Source organism: Topomyia yanbarensis, chromosome 1, assembly GCF_030247195.1.
Source record: "Topomyia yanbarensis strain Yona2022 chromosome 1, ASM3024719v1, whole genome shotgun sequence".
NCBI lineage: Eukaryota > Metazoa > Arthropoda > Insecta > Diptera > Culicidae > Topomyia > Topomyia yanbarensis.
Window position 1 is genome coordinate 203614366 of NC_080670.1, and position 23216 is coordinate 203637581.

The 23216-nt window shown below is 40.3% G+C and overlaps 2 protein-coding genes across 2 annotated transcripts in view; one reads left to right on the forward strand and one right to left on the reverse strand.

Moving 5' to 3' along the window:
• The window catches only part of LOC131688725 (uncharacterized), a 90488-nt gene that overhangs the window by 33189 nt on the left and 34083 nt on the right, over positions 1-23216 (reverse strand). The gene's annotated exons all lie outside the window — the stretch shown is intronic.
• On the forward strand, positions 4299-5338 carry LOC131688741 (uncharacterized). Its single transcript, XM_058973229.1, has 2 exons — positions 4299-4447; positions 4557-5338. The coding sequence occupies exons 1-2, from the start codon at positions 4345-4347 to the stop codon at positions 5336-5338; spliced, it is 885 nt and encodes a 294-aa protein (XP_058829212.1). The 5' UTR covers positions 4299-4344.

Consider the following 23216-nt stretch of genomic DNA (forward strand, 5'->3'; position numbering starts at 1 on the left):
CTTTCATTTTTCTTCTTTTCTTTCTCTCCGCCGATATCTGTTCTTTCGTGCATTTGCCATTTTCTTTCTCCATTTATCATTTCTTTTGCGTGTCTCTCTTGTTCCCCTCTTTTGTTTCCTGTCCTTTTTTCTGGCTTTTTTCTTATTAGTCGACCCACTTTCCTTTTTTTATTTTCCCATATTCTTTTCTTTTTGTTTTTTTTTTGCTTTTCTATTATTTTCCTTTCACATCTCAGTTTCCCTTTTTCTTTTCGCCTTCTTAACGTTTGTGTTTTTCTTTCTCTATTCTTCATTTTACTTATTTTTACACACTTTAGCCCAGTTTGGTTTCCGTTTTTCCATTTCTCTTTTCTCCTTCGTTCATTTTTTCCTTCATTTTTTCCGCTGCCCTTTTGGCCTTCTTGAGGTTACTTTCCCTTTCTTTAGGTTGCTCTTTCCTTTCTCTTAATTGCTTTTTTGTGTTGATTTTTTTAAATGTTTTGATGTTTCTTTAGTTTTGGTTTTTCGTCTTTGCAATTTATTCTTAAATTCTCTTTTATCTATTTTCAATTTCTTGAGTCTATGTGTGATTTCTGTCAGAGTCCTTTCTTGCAAGAAATGGATGATAAAAGATGTGCAGGATATTAAATTAACACAAGTTAAGGTTATAAGTTTGGCTGTGTAGTCTTGAAATCTAAAATACACACTGTTTGGAATTTATCTGAGGTTTCGGGTCGCTTGGGACATTTTTCAAGGACGCCCAAGTGACAAAATAGTGTTTTTTTAAATTCCTAGACTGCACGGCCAAGCTCATAACCTGAAAAATGGAAACAGTCGACTCAGTAGATACAGAACACAAGATTATGATTGAACAAATGGCGAAAGTTATTGCAAACTTTATCGCTCTTTTTATCCCATGTAGATTCTCCCCACAAGACACGTGTTTTATAGCATTCCTAATTCATATATCGTCCTAAAAATTCATTGCGCACTCACCATTTAAAATCTTCGCTCACTGGAGCAAAGGTTACTTCCAACAGTAAACCAGACGAACTTGAATCGATGATCACAATATGTGGGACGATGTGAGCGGGCATTTAGATACGGTAGTCTTTTATTAAATATTTGATGACAGTAATGTCATTTGTTTGCTTTTGATACAGCTAGCCGCACTGGTAATAGCCAAAGACGCCTGGCTGAGGAGAGCACTAAAATCTTGATTTTCTTTACAAACGAATTGAGAATAACTCATAAAATGAGCCAGATTAAATGTGACATTTCCATGTATACAAATTATCATTGAAATTCGAACTGAAAAGGTGCCAAAGTAAACAACCACAGAGACTCTGTCAAGGGCGCCAATAGACCACGCTCGGGCTCTTCTTGTCATATCAGTTTTATTTCGATTAATCTTCTCCACTTCGGCAAATTCGCATTGTTTGCATACTCCACTAGCCAGCTAAGTTCAGCCGGAAAATGAGCCAGAATGGTGGTTGATTCTAATTCGTATTCCGGTTCTGTCACTGGACCCAGAATACTAACTAGAACCAGCCAGAATGCCGGTTAATTTCCCGCTGAACTTTACTGGATACGACGGCAACATAATATTGTGGATCTGGAAGGGTTTTTGAGTTTTCCTCTACATAGGTCTCGTCGTTCATGCAAATGCATACATTTGAGCGCTGCAAAATTTGCGAATGCAATTACTGGGTCCTTGTTGCAGCTCGTTGCTTTCGTTCCGCACTTTGGTTGGGAATTTTCCGATTTTTGTAGGTCGTCAGGTTGATCCTATTCATGATACATTCGACAAATCACGTATCGAAATTGATTTATTCGTCCTAATAAGAATTACCACTTTTTGGTCCAGTTTCGGGTTCGAAGATCCGGGTTTGCTGCCTCTTCCTGGCAATTCACCAGTAAAATAGGGTTCCCGAAACTTGCCCGTGATGAATTCCACTGCGCTTCGCCCATTTTCTCATAATTGCGTTCTTTTCAGCCTCCTGGCAACCCTATACCATCATATGGAGTTTGACAGCGACCGACATATATGGGGCGTTATAGCTATAAAGCCCCAAACAAAGAATTATGTTCGGCACTATGCTCGATATTCAAGCATTCCACACGACGTTTTGCATCTTGTGGGATGATTTAATATCATATCATTCAGAAAATCGACATTTTGTAACTAAATACAGCTTCTAATCATTCGGTTCAAAATCAATGTTTTGCCTTTCATGGCAGTGATGCTGGCTGTACAGAGACGTCGTCCTTGACAGGAGGCTGGTTCTTTTCACTTAACCTTGTGCCCAAAACGATAATTTTCACAACATTTTCAATGCACAACATATTGGAAGTGGAGAAATTAAGCCGTACAAAAAAGTAAACAAACAAAAGATGGCAGCCAAATGCACAGGCTGCTGTGATTAGCACAAACACACTTGAGACGATGTGCAGGGCATGTCTCTACTGGCAAGGTGGTGGTGGTTTATTGGTCGTATCTCCAGTCTGACTTTCGACGAATTAAATTTCGGTGATTATTCTACGGTATTCCGGAATTGACTTTGGTTGTCTACAATTTTGAAGTTAACAGTCGTATTTGTGTTCATTTTTTTTCTTGTTGACCATGCTTTATTTTAATTTTTGATAAACTTACTTAAAAGATGATACGATTTTTGTGGCTACTTGAGAAGTGCAATTAGTAGACTTTTAACACCCGAAAGAATTTATTTGGAAAATGAAGAAAATAAAGGCAACACAATAAAAACATTACTGTTTCTCTTCACTATTTTGTTCAACCTTCAATCCACGTTCAATAAACTTTTATCCTACCGGTATAATAAGTTTCCATTAACACCATTTTTGCGTTTCAAATGCATTTGCATGATTTGGTCATTTGTGTTTGATCTGAAATACCAAAACGTGTTTGTGCCACGCAAAAAATGGCCAATCTAGGAAACTATAATGGCCACTTTAGTAAACCAACTGATTAATAGCATTCCAAAATTATATGTAAATAATATTCCAGTTCTAGTCCATTTCAGCTTGTTACTCTCCTAGAGATAGAATATATCCTATCCTCAATTGGGAGTGATTGATAGCTTAATTTACTCCGCTAGAATCCCTAGAGAAAGAGCGAACCTCCAATGGACCAACCATCCATCGATGACACATCGTCGCTGTTGTGCTATCTTATGACAAGCGCCATTTAGCACATTTCGAGAAAAACGATTTTTAAAGTTTGAGATTGAATATCTTGAAACTTATTAATAGTATAAACAATCCAAAGAGGACAATTGATGCTTCTATCTATTCTGCTTTAATCTCTCAAATATTACGAAGATCGGTTGACTATGTTGCTAGTTTTTACTATGAATGTAAACAAAAGTCGCACTCATACGTGTCATAGGCGTGTATTGACGACAAAATTTGTATGACGTGTCATAATCGTGCAAGGAAAATTTCCCATAGAAAAAAATCATCCATTTTTAACTTTTATTCATATTTTTGCGTTCATATGGTCTATAAACAATCGGTGAAATGAATTTTGAAGGAAATGAGTCAGGGAATCTAGAAAGAATTAATATTTTTGATTACAGTGTTGCCAAATATGCTTTATTTCCAGTTCAAAAGTAGAACTGCGTTTTTCTCACAACTCCTGTAATTTTCTTTTGAAAATGTTTATGCCATTGTGTTCCTCAGACATTTGCACACATAAAAACATCTAAAACTTCAATATAACTTGAGCAAATCCCTAGATACAGTGATTTGAAGCAAAAAACTCACAATTTCTCATCATGTTTCTCGCTATATCTAAGTCACCAAGTAGAATTTCAAAATTCTGAAAACGCCACTTTGTAGAGATTTTTCAAACAAGTAATGTGGTATATCTAACTCAGTTTACCCCAAAATGGCGTTTGTCATAAGATAGCACAACAGCGACGACATGTAATGCTCGGATCACTTCCCTACTTCGGCACGATGTCACACTGATGCTGGGTGCGAAAATTTACATAACAAAGTTTTCGGCTATTTAGATGACAGAAAGAGTTTCGCTCTTGGATTAAAATTCGAATTAAAATCATCAATCATTTACTTACGCATGAACATTCCATTCGGTCGCCATGGATACTCGTTCGTTAGCGTGCTTAGATCGGTTCTTATTTTGCGCATTACATCTCAGTTTCTGATAAGAGTCTAGTCTTGGAAAGATATGAAGCAGGCTTTTGAGCATAAAGCGTACTGTTGTTTTTGCTAGTGTCGAACCGAGCGTCATAATCGCATTTGCGTGAGCTCAGAAAATAGTTGTTCGGAGTAGCTGACAAAGAGCGAACCGTTTCCCGTTTTGAATCTCGAATTTTCGAAGATATGTTTTCGACACGATACAAATCCTCACTGCCGTTAGGCAGATTGATGGTGGTCATTTATATTACCGTTTCAAGTATTGGCCACCATTCGCGAGCAGTGGAAGGTAAATCAGTGCCGGACAGTTAATCCTTGGCGAGCCTTTAATTGGTTACGGTTTTTCTTTTTGTATTTTTCGAAACTCGTGACTCATTTTGGCGACCGTCGGATTAAAGTGCCATCGAACTGCATCCAGCATACGGACAGCACCGGGACGTTCGATCAGTACTACGAACTGGATAAGATCGGGAACCAGCGGTCGGAAGCAGTTCCGGTTGACTTCACAATGTACGTTGAGGTGCAGAACTTCCAGGAGGAAATCGCTATTTTGCTTTCGAGTAAGGATCGGTCCAACGAGTTCCCAGATTTTGCCCGAACCTATGAGATTCGGGTGGGTAACGTGTACACGGTCATCTACCGGGAGACGTTGAAGATGCAAGCTTACCACGCCCCGAAAACCGTTTCGGCGGAAAATTGTTCGAAAAAAGAAGGGGAAAAGCGATGCGGATGCGGTGAAACTCCACCGTCCTGTATCGAGCCGAAGCTGTTCCCGGAGGATAAGTTCAAGATTCATTTTAAAATACGTCGCGAAGGAAACATCACCGTTACGATCGACGATAACGTACGGAGGCCACTGCTGAACGTGGACGACGAGCACAGGGCGTTGGATGTGCGGTATATTAGCTTTGCGTCGCGTTACAACGCTTATCCGATAACGTTTCATTTTGGTTGTATTAATGCGGTACCGAGCACGGAGGGGCCAAGGGCGGAAGCGATGACCGGATGCCCGGTATGTCCTAGGCAGAAGTGTGAAGTTATCGTGAAGGCGTGCACCGATAACAACAAGGACGCAGCCGGAGAAGATCCGGAAAAGCAAAAGTACTATTTTTATTTTAATATGTTTCTGAGTAAGAACCGTGGTAAGGGCGGACCAACGGAGACGAATCAGTTGGATTGAATTTTTTAATTGATGCGAATATGTGTCAGTGTTAATTTAGAGTATTCGATTAATACTAATAAATGTAAACAGTTTTATAATTTTGCTATAGTTCCAGAACTGATTCCTTTCGAACACTAATTCACAATTTGATATGTGATAGAGAAGCCAGTTTTATAACCAGACTGTGCTAGGACAAGAGCTACAAACATTCGAAGTTCATTCAATGTAAATCCATCGTGTTCGCCTGTACTCGTCTTCAATATGCAGTGGGGCTACCGAAAACGTCAATCGAAGCAACCGGGTTTTCGTTCGTTTTCGATTATTGCTCGAAGCGAACGCGCAACAACGTATTAAACGAATCAAAATAGACTCTGGCACAATGCAAGCGACAATATTATTGTTTTATATTTTCTACCGTCATTTGAAAACATTTTCCTAGATATTTAGCGAATATTCATTGCACGACATTCAATTGAATAAATTACGTTGAGTGTTCATTTTTGACAGCTAAATCCATGTAAACAGTACTAGTGAAGTGTCAACAAAAAGTGTGATTAACTGTGCCATTAAATAACCTAATTCATACCGATTCGTTTAAGGTTCATTCTCAGCAGTCAAAAGGAGCTTCGCTTTTTTCCAACTCTGGCTAGGACTACTATGTATGAATCAAGTCTGTATGACCTTTATGATACCACAACTCCGGAAGACATTTGCTTGTACAATTTGTCGCCCCATTATACAAAAGCTGCCTTATCTTGTCACCGCCAACACGAAAAAACTTAATTTGAATTCCCTGTAGTTAAAAGAGCATCCTACAAAACATAAGAGAAAACTATACGGCAGAAAAGCGAAGGTCTTGAACTACCGAAGAAAACCAGACCTGGTAACTACATAAGAACGACAATCGTTTTTACACGACAGAATTTCTTGTTTTAACACATTTTCGTGCCGGTTGTCGCTTCTTGTGAGTGAGGAAAGAATATCTCAACAAGTTGCTCAACGATGTCGTCCACTTTGTAAACACTGCTGTTTCTTTTTTTCAACTCGACTCGAGAAAATGTGTTACAATTGCTTCATTAAAATTCCACCACTTTACCAGAAGGATGACAAACGTAAAGAATGGATGGACCGTAAGAATATACATTGGTTCTTCATTGGTACATCAGCAAGTGTCAGATCGGTGGCGGTCTGGATGGAACGTCAACAATGTCAAGAAATATGCATGAAAAACTAGTTTGTAAGCATTTAGCATGTCAAGTGCGGAAAATTGATGCAAAAAAAATCATAAACGAAAAAGAAATGAATCAATTATATTTTGTCAGGCTACCAACCGATGAATGAAGTTACATATGTTAAAGACCGGAATTTATAGTTCACCCGGTTTCTTGACTAGTTCTGTCACACCTTTGTAGTGTAGTAGAACAAGTCGATAACCAACTAGGCGGCCATTTTTTCCATAGCCAACATCTGCTTTTGTAAAAATCAAAGCAACCCAATGCAAATGCATGGCCTAGGCCCGACATATGTTGGCTACTTGAAAGCCTGTACATCGCCATAGCCTTGCCAGAGGGCTGCTCTGAGTCGATAAGGATTGAAAAAATCTTAAGTGTTTATTAAAAAAGTCCCAATAAGTAAACTATCAAAATTCTCTTCGGGGAAAATTTCCAAACAAACCGTAACTCACCGAGAACGGATGTTAAAATTTTATGAAAGGGAAAAGTTTTTTCTTTTATCTACTGCTGTGATCTATATGTAGTCGGCGAGCGATGGTTTGTCCGGAATTTACCCTCAAAGTGAATTTGAACAGCATGCTTATTGGCCTTTTTCAAAAAAAACAGTCGGGAAATGACTCGAATCATGGTATAGTGGAAAAACTGAAGCGTTGCAAATACTTCAACGGACCATATGAAAAATGTGTAATGAAAAGAATCTTGATTCTTTAATTTAATTTAATTAAGCTCAAAAGCAAACTTTGCATTATTTACACAATTGTCAATTCAAGAGGTAAGATGAGATGGTCAGATATCAAATTTTTTGGACCCGATAGCTTAAAAATTGAAAAACCCGCACTGGACCCGAGCTCGAAATTATAAAATTTGTGAAAGCCGAGCCCGAAAACTTAACAATTGAAAAACTCGAACCCGACCCCAAGCTGAGAACAAAAATTTTGTAAAATCCGAACCAGAGAATTTGAAAATTTGAAAAATCCTATACCAACCTGACTCGTTAATATGGATAATCAACCAAAGATCCCGAAAATTTTGTGCTTTAAACACTCGGGCTGGATCCTAAGTGACAGTTTGCATGGCGTCACCCGAGTTACGAGTTGGTACGGCGAAACTTGTGTCGAAAGATGTCAATCAAGATTCTCTGAAGCGTTCACTTTCGAATGCTTGCGATTGTTGAAATGATCAAACAGGAGCGTGATCATTAGATAGTTGTGTATTGTCTCTACTTCGCGCTTTAGGCGAGCTTCACGCGTTTACTCCGACTGTGAGCTAAGAATCGGCCTCAGAGTATGTAGAAAGTCATGTTCCATAATGGAAAGTTGAACCAATATTTTCCGATGAATTTGCTTTGACTATGAGGAAATTCCTTCGAAAAATGTCGATCCGCCTATTTTTCCAGAACACTAGCTCCACCTTTTATACACAGTCTCAATCACTCATTTGCAAGTGGGTTATCCCTCAAGCTCGGGATCATTTTTTTAATTAGTGGTCTATCCCCGTATACTTGCATATAAATCAGTGGCGCCATAATCGCATATGCGGCCACAGGCCCAACTAAAAATATATTTAAAATGGCCGTTAAAGCGGGTGAAGAGTTGTTTTCGAGTGTTATGTCCCTTAGTCTGTGGTATTATCACCTGTAAAAACCCACATGTAAAAACCATCACCTGTGGCACAGAGAACAGACATCCATGATCGAACAAAAATATTTAAAAAACGTGTGTAAACGTTTGAATTAATATACGATAAACACTAGCGCCGCCAAACCAAGTGAGTAGAACTCACTGTAAAGACGTAATCGAATTAGCTTTTCGAATTGAAGAATCAAAGCAAAACTAAAACGTGTTGTGAGACACCTGTCTGTCAGGCCTGCAATTACAAAAAGGATGATGGGTTAATTTTTATAGAGGAAGTGAATTTCTAAACGATATTTTTACAGGTAAATACAAATTATTTTGATATGGAATATAAAAGTGATGGTAAGAAATTACTTTTACTTTATTGCGCAATTTGGTAAAGTTATAGCTCATGTAGTTTTGAAGTATTGCAAAACCTACTCTGAATTATAAAAGGTTATGTTATTTTTGTCATATTGCGACCATGAACGTCCTGCATTACGTCGGAGAATCCGTCCGTCCAATAAAGGAAGGATATGCGGTTTTCGCAGCTTTTCTTACTTGAAATAATATCCGCCGATGTGAAATGAGCTGAACATATAATTTCGGCGCTTACCGGAAAAGTGCAATAGCTGCTTTCATTTATGAAACACTGGATAGGGAATTATGAAAAAGGTGGTAAAACTTCCGGATGCACCAAAATAGCTCAGGCACGCGTGAACACCACATTTTTTCTTTTCTGAAAAATAACCAATGTCAGCGGTTATTTAAACAGAAAACTATTTAAGTAACGTCAGATTTTTGCAGTTATATCTTTGATAGATTTCTATAACTTGCCCAACGTTTTTCTTGTCGTTTTGGATTCCGTGTTGAAGATATTAGAGAAGGTTTCGTAAATACCAAAAAAATCACCGTAGTTTGACGGATGTCAAATTTCCCATCATCATTTTTACATACTTGCCATCTGTGAGTCAATCACGCTTTGATTCGCCAATAGAAACCAATTCAACGCTTTCTATGACGGAGAAAACTGTGATAACTGATCTACGATTTTTTTTTAGATTGACCCGGACAGATGGTAGGTAACTGCTTTCGAAAAAAATGAACCAAACCGAGAACCGCAACGCGAGAGCTGATAAACTGAACGAAAAATTTCGATGCCGTCGAATGTCGATGTGCGCACAGAGTGTGTGTGCGTGTTTGCGCTCTCTGCGCATGCGCTCGCAGATGGTCGATCAAGCGAAAGCGGCAGAGCTGCCAGATTACTTTTTAATGAAAATCAAAAGATAATCGAACTTTTCGATTTCTCTTTGAGGATAATATTTGTCTATCGAATCGTTTGAATAAGTTACTTGAGATGCTAAGTTTTATTACTAAACCACAAAGTAGCGTTTTCTCCCTTTTTCGACGAGAACCGTAAGGACAAATGTTATTGCATATTCAATATAGCTCTCATCTACCTCTGTAACTTTCAACATCTATAGTTCTCGGATTGAGATGAACTTGTCGTGAGAAACAGTAATACAATAATACGTTGAAAAAGTCATATCATTATCAAGCTATCTCAGAAGACAAGCCTACTTTTCAACTGTCAATGTTTTCAATTAACTTTATAAAATAAAACCAGCATGTTACTTTTTTTTCTCATAGCCTGCTTCGGTAGAGCTTTCCTTATGTCAACTACTTGCTGAGGAATGATAAATCGAACGGGATCTCAAGGATCCCTTGATGGATGCTATGTTAATCGACTCACGACAAACAGTTTCACAACATGCTTAAAGAGCAGAGAGATTAATTGGAGCCAATTTCGGAGCACAGACGACAGGAGAATCCGGACCGGTCGTGGTCATCTTCAATTTTGTTCGACACAACATGCTTCTTCGCTGCTGCGTGTTCGAAGGTCACGTTTTCGTTTTATCAGCCGAACAGAATTTTTCATTTCGGTGGCTCTTTTCGCGTGCTTTGGACCTAGTTGCTGAGGTTGATTAAATAGGACATTCTGGACATGAAATTGATAGCATTTGAATAATTAAGCGAATAAATTGCTAATAATCAAAAGCTAATCCAAAATATTGAATTAATCTCATGAATATCTGAATATTATCAAAAGTTCACAGTTGATCAAATATCGAAAATCGTAAAATAATAACATCAATTTATATACCCGTTCTCCTTCACCCATATATCAACGGCTAAAGAGGAGAGTTCTCCCGCGATCCATATGGAATAATTGGCAAAAGTTCAAAATTAGCATATCAATCAGTGTTTGGAAAAGTTTCAAACGGCATTCGAAGTGTCGCCTACATGCTATATTCGCGAGTGATTTAATCACTTTGAGCTGCCATTTTTCTGACACCTTCAGAAGACTTCCCGGCAGCTTTAAGTGCCGCCTCGGTTAATCTAATTCCGATCAAAGATTAATTCCCTTGCCTCGCAAATTAGGCCCCCATCCTGGGACGGAGCTGCTTATCGAATCAGTTTTCAAAAAAGAAATAAAACTGCAGCAACACAGTTGCACACACTTGTGAGCTCGTGGCACCTGATTGGTGTGATCTGTCATGTTGCGCGAGTCGCCAGGGAAACCATACCACCGATGGGGTATCCCGCAGTGTTAATCGAGATCGAGGTGGCGGCGGCGGCGTGACCGCAGGTTTACCTCCTTACGCAAAATTAATTTACCCTATGTGGGACGGGACTCAATTTAAATATCAATAACAATCGCTGGAGGTCGTCGGTCGTCCACGGGCACATTGTGGTTTAAATCTGCAGCTGAGGGCGCGACGAATTATGGCAGGCGAATGGGAAAATGGTCCATTGTTTTGCTGCTGGATACTGTAGCAGGAAAAAATATGCACTCGACCTCCCCTGTTCGGCGTAGTGCAGTGCGTTGTTTTTGCGGTAGAGGAGTTGATTCGATATGCACTTGAATTATGTGGTGCAATGAAATCGGAGTCGTCAAAAAGGAATCCCAAAACATGGTAAAGCAACAAAAGCTCTCAGTATTCTGTTAACGTTAGTTTCTAGTATTGTTTTCGTTTACTGTCTATGGAATTAAATGAGTTTCAAAGCAGTTCATACAGTACTTTCAGTCATGCCATCCGAATATCCGTGAACAAGCTGTGGAATTTTTCACCAAAATAAAAATTTGTCAAGAAAATAATGATCTGGCCGGCGATTTGCGGGTGTGGTGTAATGAGCGCCATCTGAAGTAATAAACTGTGAAATATAAGAAAAGAATGTCATCTGAAGTGACTTTTGTCATTTATAAGGCAGCACAACGGATTATTTAGCATCCTGAAACGTGTTGGATTGGAACGAGGCCAGCAACGTGATTTTTTTGCTGCTTCGGAAGTTTCAATGAGAGTAATTATTCAACTACTTTAAATATCACTTCCCTAAATCAGAAAAAACTATTAATCCTAGAGTCAGAACATCCACTCAGTTCCCTTGAACGCTAAAGGGCAATGTCACCACACGACGTCGTAACGTTAGTCGATTTGTACCACTAGCTCACACCTCCAGTCATCTCATCTCAGGCAGGTTCGCTTTTAAGAAATGTGATACACAACACAGTGCACGTATATTAATTCGAACTTGAAACAAACAAAAAATTAAGTTCCAATTTGTTTCGGTTGCATTGGTTTTAATCCTGAAGACACGCTCGGCATGCTACGATCATCAGCACATGATCGCACAGATCAGACTGGTTGAACGTACACTGAAGCAGGATTCGTCCTACTGAAAGTGCTGCATCAATCATACACTTCATAGGGAAAACCCAGTGAGGTATGTACAGCATCTGATGCTGAAAGAAGAGTTTCTGAAGGTGTTATATCAAATACAACAACCCGAGTGCTGGAAGGTTAGCTATCATTTTTAATGGATTTCGCATAACAGACACGGCTGTATACGTTAGTTGAACTGAGCCGTGAGTATAAATTATAACTTCAGATTTTTTTTCATTTTCACCAATAGTAATTAATGAAAATGAAAAAAAAACCGAAGTTATAATACGTTCTTTGCATCTAATGGCGCAGTTTTCCTCTATGCGTAGTGACTCACTGTATCAGCGGGGAATTATTTGCTGCTTTGATAATTAAAACATTAGGGTCATTTAGTATACTTTTTACTCTCTTATCGTTTAGGTGCATGTCAACATCGCTGTAGCACTGCCAAATTTTCTATTTGGAACGGTGCTACAAAATAAAAATAAATTGTACTTTTCAAGTGATCCAGAAAAGGTCTAGTCAAATAGAACCCAAAATCTCATTTGATGAATTCAATATTCCCTCAAAATCTTGATTTATTGCAAAAAAGCTATTTTTGGGATGTTCGGCACTAAATAATTAGTGACGCTGTCATTTTCCAACCCATGTTCAATCTTGCAATTGTTCTGGTAAGAATAATAATAAACCATTCCAACGGTATGCTATGAAAATTGCTCAACATTTTTATATCGTAGCAGCTTTGCATCAATGAGAACTTAGAGAGAACACTATACTAAATATTGGTCGGTCGGATTTTCTCATCATTTGTTTGACTCTCCTGGTACTACCAGCCAGCGAAATGAATTATCAACGTCACCAATCAAACCGAAAGTCTTTACAAGCATACCGAATAGCTCTATGTGATTGGTCTGACGAGATTATTAAAAATATCGACCGATATCGTCAAATATTTACCGTCTGCTCAGACAGGGCCAGTGATCCTAATGACATTTTTTTTGTTGACTCTTCAAACCATCCTCGCCCAATCCTATTTGTCTTGTTGGTGCGTCGGTCGTGGTTTCGGTACACATAAAGAGAGGATTAAATGTTTCGCGGGGTTGTCAATAAACTCAAACGAGTTTATCGATGATGGAACTATTTAAAATATCAAGCTTGGGAACAAAAAGAAAGAGCACCTAACCGAACAGCTCGATTTCATTCCAGGTATTATAACACTTTTCCCTGGATCAAAGCTTTCTTAAGACTCCCTTCATCGAACGACGGCTTTGTTCTGATGGTCAAACCCGATGTCACTTTTAATCTAGTTTTATTAGTGAACAAAAATATGATTGCGGTTAAAGGGGGTTGACACGGCAACATGTTTATTCCTTTGCTCTTTTGATTCCGTGAGTCCCCCCGATCTTAGAGCTGTGTTCGAATGGACGTAAGGTCCGACTGTCGATGAAAATTAATTTGTCGTCTCCTGAAGCCCGATTCAGCCTGAGGCGACTTTTTTTTTGTTGCACTTTTATCGAACGGATGCTGATCGGTTGATAATGAAGTGCTGCTTGTGGCCTGATCATTGCCCGTACCGATTTGGGTAATTTTACGAGGCAGTTAACAATTAATTCCAGTGGTTTTATTAATATTATTGGGTTTAATTGCGTCTTAATTTGTGCGCAATTAAACTGTCACCTGAAACTGTCAGCCCCTGTTTGGGACGGTTTTGCGTTTTGGGTGAAACAAAGGAGCACATAAATGTATGTCGTTACATCTGTCAACAGATAAATGTGGTTTTTGGTTTATGTTGTCTTCCGATTGGGTATGTCAATCGGAGAAATTGTTTAATTGAGTCGAAAACATCGAAGCAGGTAATCGATTTGATGTTTTAAGTATTTATTGTTGATGCTATTTTAGAAAATAAAGATGATTAAGTTTTGTCAAATAGACAAAACATTCAAAAAGACTCGAATCTTAGGTTAGGAACTATAACCGAAGCAAAAAAAAAATCATTCTAAAAAAAAACATTGACATTGAAAACAAGTATTAAGAAGTTGATTACTAACCTGATTTATTTGGAATGCTCGTAAGTGTATCTGCTTACGAGGCCATTTCATTATCAGCAACAATAGGAGAGAACTATAATCTTCGATGCAATTAAAATAAATACAATGCTTTTATTGAGTTCTAAAACTATCTCTGAAAATGTTCACATAAAAGTTCAATTTTTTGATCGCTGTTTTTGAACTTTAAGAACGTTACCAATATAGCGTGAAAACTACTGATTTCCAGGTATTTTTATATACAGCAAACACACATTCGCCACGCATGTAGATCAGTCGATACGCCACATCGTCTGGACGGATTCGCTTCTCGACTCGCAGAAGTCGCCCACAGTAGGAGGGCAACAAATGCACTTAACACTCGCAACATGAATCTGCCAGCTAGAGCTGCCCATCGATGGCCGTGTTCGTGTGGTGACAGATTTGTGTACGCGCGATGGTGGTAGGTACGCGTGTCTGACCTGCAACCAAACAAACAACGCGCACAATGATGAAGCACGGTGGGGCACGAGTCGCGGACACTGGCCGGACCGCCGCAGTTCATATTATTTATGGTCCCCCGGTTTGTTGTCCACCCGGTGACGATCGCCCACCGACTACCGAGATCTTCTCACCCTGCCGCTGCGGGAACCGCAGAAAACATGTGGCAAAATAAAGGTAACTGTCGTCATTACAATATTTAACGCCGGTGTTAATGTCGAGGATTCCCTGCGTCGTCTGTCCACGCGCAAGAATGACCTACCTCAATAGCCGTAGTCCAAGACCAGAGACAGCGGTGGTGGTGGGCCATTGGGATGCAGTTTTCTGCCTCATAATTGTAGATCAATTGATCTGCTAACCTTTAGGATCGATTACCATACGGGAAGGTCAGCAAAGGTTGCGCCGAGGATTGCGAAGCCATCATTTCATCTTTCTCGGCGGTGGCGGTGATGCTTTCCTAGGCCAAACGTCATCGTTAATCTCTCAATCGGTGGTAGCGTCGAGCGAGGGGAATGCAATGGTGGCAGCAACGACGACGACGACGACGATGACATGCACGTGGCTACCGAGGGTAAACTGGTTTTCGAACAATTTGACAACATTACACGGACAGAAAGTGGCCACGGCAGGAACGTCACGGGTCTGAAAAGCACCATAATCTAAAACAACCAGCAGACAGGCGAGCAAATTGATTCAAATTGCTATTTAATCAGATATTTTTAAGTACTTATCTTAATCGGTTGATTGTTACCTTGGGTTGGTGCGTCGCTGAAGATAAAAACTACCGCGCTATTAATTAAACGCCACCTCGCCGACAGTTAATCAGATCACCTGTCCTACAGCTCCGGGAAAGGTACACCACATGACGCGAGCAAAACAATAATTAGTCACCGTGTAATGACAATCAGGCGGCCGACCCCCAATCGGGAGTATCTTCATCGCAACACAGAAACCGAGTGCTACTTGGATACGCCGGGTGCGATTCGCCTACTGTGAGTGAATATGTATTCCTACGCCATGTCGAGTTGGGTGCTGACCTGCACGCATGTCGGCGTCGTGCTCCGAGTTACAACCAGAAAGATGCTGAGCGGAAGAAAATTTAAATCGAACCTAACCGAACAATTAAATTGTAAAGTTCGAACGCATCAAAAATTGAAACAAAAAGATTCTGCGACATGCATGTTACTGACCTTTTCCAAGTGCCCATTGTGGGGGTTACCTACTCTGGCTACTTCGACTATTTCGATTGAAATGTTCGACTGTTCGAAGTGCCGTCGCTCGGGGGCACATACCCTTCCGTGCAGCAACCAGTGCCAGTCGCGCAGTGACTTGAAGGGCAATAAAAATCGAAAAATGTCAGTTTCGATTTCATGTCTTTCCCCTTATTTTATTGTATTTTCACAGTTTCACACTGCAATACGACTTCTGTTGGCTGGTTCATGTACTGCCAAGAATATATGCATAGCCTCGACAATTACGTGGGGTGATGTAACGAATGGTCCTCGTACCTGTGTCTGTCCCCCGGCCGTTGTAGGTCGTGTGGTTTGTTCAGTTGCGATTTCGGCATTCCACGGTGTCGCAAGTGCTGATTCGCTGTGGGTGTTGACGGTACGCTCCGGAAGTTGAGTTCATTTTGGTAGAATTTCTCGTAAGAATTCAGTGTTACTTCGTGCACCCAGAACTGAACCTTATTGGAAAACATAACTTGTTTTCCTTAAAGCTGTTGTGGTCAAGAAACACAAAAAAATGTACTTCGCTAGCAGTGTTAGAAGCTGCTCAATTTTTACCTTCCTGTACAATACTCCAATTGTGTGGAAAAGATAGGCGAACAAAATGTAAATGAATGGGCTTTATAAGTTCACAAAATTTTCAGGAGAAGGAGAAGGATATATCAACACTTCCTTTTTCATCGTTAACCGATACTGTTTCTGGCAACACTGCTCCACTATTCACACTTACTGCAATAGCTCTAGTTCTACGATTAATTCTTATAGCTGTTACTACTAAATTGGGCATAAATGATAGGCATTTTTTGTGAGAAAAATTCTGCCTGCACTAAAAGTTATAGCTGGTATAATAGATGGGCATAAAGGGGTTAAGTTGTTTCCGTGTGGCATTCTTGTTTATTTCTTCACCTATTTTTATTTCATTTCTTGATGGTTCAACTTCAAACAAGGGACATTATACAGGAATTCACTGAATCTATCAGAATATATTGGCTCAAATGGCACGTTCCTCGTACATAGTCGGGGATTTGTGCCTTGCCGTGTGTTTTCATCATTTCCTGAGCGGAAGGAAAGGACAAGGACGTGTGGGGAAGTAGAATTGGAAGGGTGGGAAAAATAACAGCACAAAACAAAAATAAACAACAGGTAAGTTAAACTCACAAGTAGTTCAACTTGCCTGCGGATAAGCCTAAAGCTCTTTACCACATTGGATAAGAAACTTTAGTATGTCTCTGAGTTTCAGTCGACCAAACATGGTTTCGTCTATATAAGGACGGCTGAAGACTCGAAATCGCAATTGCGCTACCGCTGGGCAGTTGCATATCAGATGATATGAGGTTCCGTAGTCGGATTCACAAAGATCACATGAAAAAGACTCAGCGCGCTGAATAGTTGCCATGTGATAATTGAGTTTGCAGTGGCCGGTTAAAGCCCTGGTCAGCATGCCGCAGTGGAGCTTCGAAAAATGTAAGAGATTTTTCGAAACCACTGGGCATGGTTGTTTTAGAAACGCCTTTGTTTGGCGACACGTTTGTAGATTTCTCCAATAATTGCGGTGCTCGGACGAAGCCCAGGACCGTATTTTTTCCCGTATCCAACTTGTCGAAATTGGCAGTGCGGGCTCAGGACCAACGAAGTCAATCGCTGAACCTGCCCTGGCCAATTCGTCAGCCCATTCATTTCCAGTAATACCGCAATGTCCGGGCACCCAGACAAGGTAGATAGTGTTGACAATGCTTAGTTCTTCGATTTGGGTTCGGCACGCGATCACTAGCTTGGACCGGGATTTGTCTGAGCTAAGGGCCTTGATTGCAGCCTGACTATCGGAGCAGAAGTTTATAACTCTGCCGGACAAACTCAGTTGAAGGGCCGATTGCACCCCGCACATAATCGCAAATATTTCTGCTTGGAATACAGTACAGTATCTACCTAGTGAGTGAGATTGTTCCAATCTCATTTCACGACAGTAGACACCAGCACCGGCACGTCCCTCCATCAGAGAACCGTCAGTGTAACAGACTACTTGCGTTTGTTGTTGTCTTTCCATAAAGCCAGACAACCACTCCTCTCGAGAGGGAATCTTCACATGGAATGTCCTGTAAGGAAAACTACAAGTGAGTGTAATGTCGCTGGGAGCAAGAATATCTTCACTCCATGTAACCATTTGTGACCACAATCGTGTATGACTGGTAGCAAGATCAACATGATTACTGTTCCAAAGCCCAGTAACCTGCAGTCTGTATGCACATGATAGTGCTTCTTGTTTTAAGTGTATGTGTAATGGTTTGATATTTAAAAGTGCCTCAAGAGCAGCAGTCGGAGTCGTGGTGAAAGCACCAGTCAACGCCATGAGCGCCATTCTTTGCAGATGGTTTAGCTTTGACTGGACTGTCACCACCTCTCCCCTCTGCCACCACACAAGGCATCCGTATGACAGTATTGGACGTACAATTGTCGTGTAAATCCAATAGATGTATTTAGGTTTGAGACCCCAGGTCTTTCCAAAAGTTCGTCTGCACTGCCCGAAAGCCATGCACGCTTTCTTGACTCTGAACTCAATGTGAGCAGACCAATTCAGTTTGGAATCCAATATGACTCCAACGTATTTGACTTGATCTGCACACAGTAGCTCAGAATCAAAGAACTGCAAGGGACGAACTCCGGTTGTTATTCGCTTCTTCGTGAAAAGAACCATTGAAGTTTTGCTTGGGTTAACTGATAGTTTAACCTGTCGACACCACTGTTCGACGGCTCTTAATGCCTGTTGCATTAAGTCAAAGATTGATCCGATGCAAAATCCAGTAATTAGTATTTGGTAATCGTCAGCAAACCCGTAGGTTGGAAATCCAAGCTCATTGAGTTTCTTCAACAAGCCGTCAGCTACTAAGTTCCACAACAAAGGTGACAGAACGCCGCCCTGAGGACAACCGCAAATACTCAACTTCCATATCTCAGCCTGACGCAGTGACGAGCAAAGTATGCGGTTACTAAGCATTGCGTTTATCCAACCTGAGATACATGCAGGTATCCCATGACCGCGCGTCGCTTCCAGAATAGACTGGAAGGACACATTGTCAAAAGCACCCTCAATATCTAGGAATACACCCAAGCTAGATTGCTTGAGCGAGAAGGCTTTCTCAATGTTGTAAACAACATCGTGAAGCACACTGATATGCATGTTGCATTTTGTGCAGTGGATATTCAACTAAACTAACGTTCCTGATGTGATGATCGATTATCCGTTCCAAAGCTTTCAGAAGAAAAGAACTTAAGCTGATAGGCCTAAAACTCTTGGCTCCTTCATAGCTTGAGCGTCCCCCTTTGGGAATAAATCTAACAGTTATTTCTCGCCATGCTTTCGGGATATACCCGGTAGCAAGACTGGAAAGCAAAATCTTTTTCAAGACATGTTTAAGAATATCAAATCCCTTTTGCAGTAGCACGGGAAGTATTCCATCTTTTCCGGGTGATTTGTATGGAGCAAAGCTGTCAACTGCCCACTTGACCGATTCAGTGGAGACCAATGTGCGTGCTAACGCCCACGAGTCCGAATCACCAGAATGAGATCTGTGAACATTGTTCAACTCAGGATCGATACAACCTGGAAAGTGTGTGTCGAAGAGACAATTAAGAACATCTTTTTTGTCCGTCACATAAACACCATCTCTGGTTTTTAAGGAGTTCATCTGAAAATCATTCGATTTGGAGAGAATTTTGTTTAATCTGCTAGCCTCGTTCAGACTAGAGACATTAGTGCATAGGCTTTGCCAGCCAGCCCGTTCTGCAGATCTAAGACATTTCTTATATGCACTACGAGCTGACCTGAAAGCCCTGGAGTCATCACGCTGACGCCGGTTCCAAGCTCTTCTCATAACTTTCTTCATTCTTTCAAGCTCAGCCCTCCACCAAGGGGTTCCCCTAGTCGATTTAACAGTACGAAGTGGACAAGCTTCTTCGTAGGATGCTAATATGAATGAGTTTGTCGTATCCACGACGTCATCTAAGTCGTCTAGTTGACTAATTGTTGGAAAATATCCATGAAATTTAGTCGCCAAGTTTTCCAAAAAGAAGTCCCAGTTTGTAGATTTAGGATTACATTATACAGGAATTCACTGAATCTAAGAAACTGGGATGAAACAACCTCAGCGCGAAAATTGATTATATTGAAAAATATATCACTTTTACCCTGAGATGAGAAATATTCCACTTTATCATAAGAATGGTTTCAGATTTTTGTTTATAACAAAACAGGAAGAACCATCATCAACATAAGTGTCCGTTAAAAAGGGGTGATCAGTAGATGACGGAAAATGGTGATTGACGCCATTCTGAAATACAAATACAATAAAACCTTAGAATCTTATAAGAAAATTTGTGTCATTTGAAGGGTAAGTAGACGTAAGTAGTTGCCGAAAATGGATGTTGGAGGTTATTTTGAAATCCAGTTACCAGAAAACTTTCGATTTCTGTATGAAACAAGGGCGTTCTATTGAAAGGAAAGCGACGTTTGCTATCATTTTGAATGCCACAATTTTTGGTCCAAATATCGAGAGGCTCCAGTATTCATTTACCGAGGAGTTCTAATCTACTTTGTATCAATACACTACATTCGCAAGGCAGACGCGTTGATATTCCACTTTTAGATCCACGGACGCGGCATGCATCGTTTCTAAGCTTACACATTTTCTTAAGATGATATTTACTAGGACAGTGTCCGTTAAGTAGTTCTGTCACGATGCACAGTTTTTTTTGTTTAGCCTAAGCAACTCCAGTTTTTTATTCTCATTGGATGAGATAAATTTCTTTGATTGCTGTGTTCCGGTCTTAATATATTTTTATAGCTGTGGTTTTCCACTTTTTCAGTTCCATGTTGAGGGCACACTCGGGGGTTCTATATCGCTGGCTTTTCCATTTCCTGGAACTCCTCAATGTCCTGGATCTCAGTATAAATTGACACTATTTTTCTCTGCCAACTGCCGATCACTGAGCCTGCGCGAAAAATATGGCCATTTTGTTTCCAGGTTGACCGTTCAGTCTCAATAATTGTAGAAGTAGTTTCAAAGTTCGACACAGTTCCTATTTTCTACTAATATCGATCTCAGATGCTTTGCCTCATAGGACATTTCAATTACTGTTCCGTTGAGCAAAATGTTGATATGAAATATTTGCTTTATCGAGGAAACGAGATTATGATTGTTTTGGAGGGATTTATGTTCAGGCCATCCTTTCTACATCACTTCGAAATTTAATACACATAACATAGTCATGTTTTCCCCTTACAAGAATTACAACAAAACCTGCAACTCTAATCACTCCACAGAAAGGGTGATAGAGCTCCGCGTAGAGAGCATCCCTTATTTGTTTTCTTAGTCAGGGTCGTACTTCCAAGCATATTTCACCCTTGAGTTGATCCAATTTATTGTGTAAATATCAAGTGAGATTACTTTTGTTTCGATGCAGCTATTGTTACTTTGATATGCGAATTAAAATTCGCCTAGTGGAGCGTATTTCAAGTTCTCAAGTACTCTATTTTATTGCATTTAATTCTATATTTTCGTATTGAGCTCTATCAGAAAGTTGTTTTAGTATGTTGATTGCAATATACCCCGATAGTGATGCATCGAGGAGGCCGAAAGGGCTTATTTGGGCCTTTTTGATCTTGCATGCTTTTTCCTACACTCACCAACCCAAAACCAGAGTGTATGTAAGGAGAGTGAAGACAATTGTCATGATTATCCGTCAGTAATATTCCAAACGAACAAACGATCTGTCAAAATACATTAATTTGCCTCGTTTGGAATGACACTGACAAATAATAATTGTTCCAATTTTGACAGTCTCGTTACTCTCCTTATATGCACTCAGCCCACAAACATAGCCAGTGTTTCTAATTTATATGAGATGCTCGGAATACCGACGTTCTTTTTTCCTATGCTTTATGTTTTTGCCTTTCTCATAGTTCATTTCAATTACGTTTTTGCTGTTCTTTGCGAGATTGTCACAATATCTAACGCCTTTCTCTAATATAGTATACGAGCCGTGCGCCCGTCTAACCATTACTGATTGAATGTGTTATTAATGTATTGATTCTTCTATTATTTTTTCACGGAGACACATTCAAAAGCACACGGGCACATAAAAATGAAAAACTCTCGAACCTTTCGCGATAATACAAACCCTGTCGCAAAAGCGACGTCCTGGCGATTAAGTCAACATGGTAGCGCTTACGAATTTATAAACGCCGTCTCATATGCCAACATACAAACGCCCGCTTACGTGCAATTATGAAACATACTTTTCCGGGAGCTTCCACTCTAGAATACGGAACTTATATACACTAGACAACAAGTCACAGGGCATCTTAGTTCTAGACTCCATAACGTTGAATCATAACATAGGCTGGTGGAAAGTTTACTGGATGGTGGTTATACCTCCAGAATTTTGTAAAGGTTCTAGTTTCTCTTGGTGGAGGTTCACAGAAAAACTATCCGCTTGAAAGATTTTTTGGAGGAAACTATCCTCAAGAAATCTGTCTCTTCGTGTCTTTATTATTTTCAGGTTTGTTGGTTGAAGAATTGGTGAGAGATTTTCTCGCGGGAATCCTTCCCATTTCGTACTACATAGCTCTCAACAGGTTCTAGCACCCTAGCATTTCTAATATCTGAGCCGCACACGAAATCAAACATATGACTCGCGGTTCGCGAAAATATTCAAGAATCGAAGTGAGTATGCAAATGAAAACACGGCTAGTAACATACGCACGCCCACGCGGTCAATCACGTTAACATACAATCGCTCGATTCCTTCGCAACTTATGAACTCGGTCCTAAACGCGAATCTACAGACGCACGTGTTCGCGCGATCATAAATAGATCACCTCCGGAAGCCCTTAATCTCGGTCCTAGCAGCTTAGGCCATGCCTTCAGTTGGATCGATCAAAATGAAAGGACAAAAAGGACGCTCTTATCCAATAAACAACATGTTCCATGGCGACATGACCGGGAACTGAAAATTAAGTATCAGATTCACGGTCCGCACGATCATTTAATCATTCAAAACACAGGCGAATATGCGAATGGCTACACGGTTATAAAATATAATTATGGCACGCAAAGTTACATACACGTTAACATACAAACGCTCGAGCTCTCCGCGATCGTACACGCATAACTGTTCCCGAGATCTCTCAAACAGGATAACGCCTCGTGATCATCCACGCACATTTACGCCCAAGTTTTCACAAACACAAAAACGCTCCGATTTAGTGAACCATATGGCATTAAAACGCGGTCTCAAGCGCTCATCTGAAATTGCCGATTCTGACAGAGATCCCTTTCGAGAGCCAATCTCTACTAACATACAACGACTGTTGGCTGAGGGTCTTATCGAAGATTATACACAACAGTGTTGGATTTCACGTCTGGAATCCAGCGAAACGGCTTGTTCGATGCTGAGTGCCAAAGAGCGACCAGGCTGGGAGCCGAATGATTGCAGTGGCCACACGTCAGAACAGGGAACGTGGTCCAGATGGAATGAAACGTGGTCCAGATGGAATGGCAATCGCTGAGGCAGCGG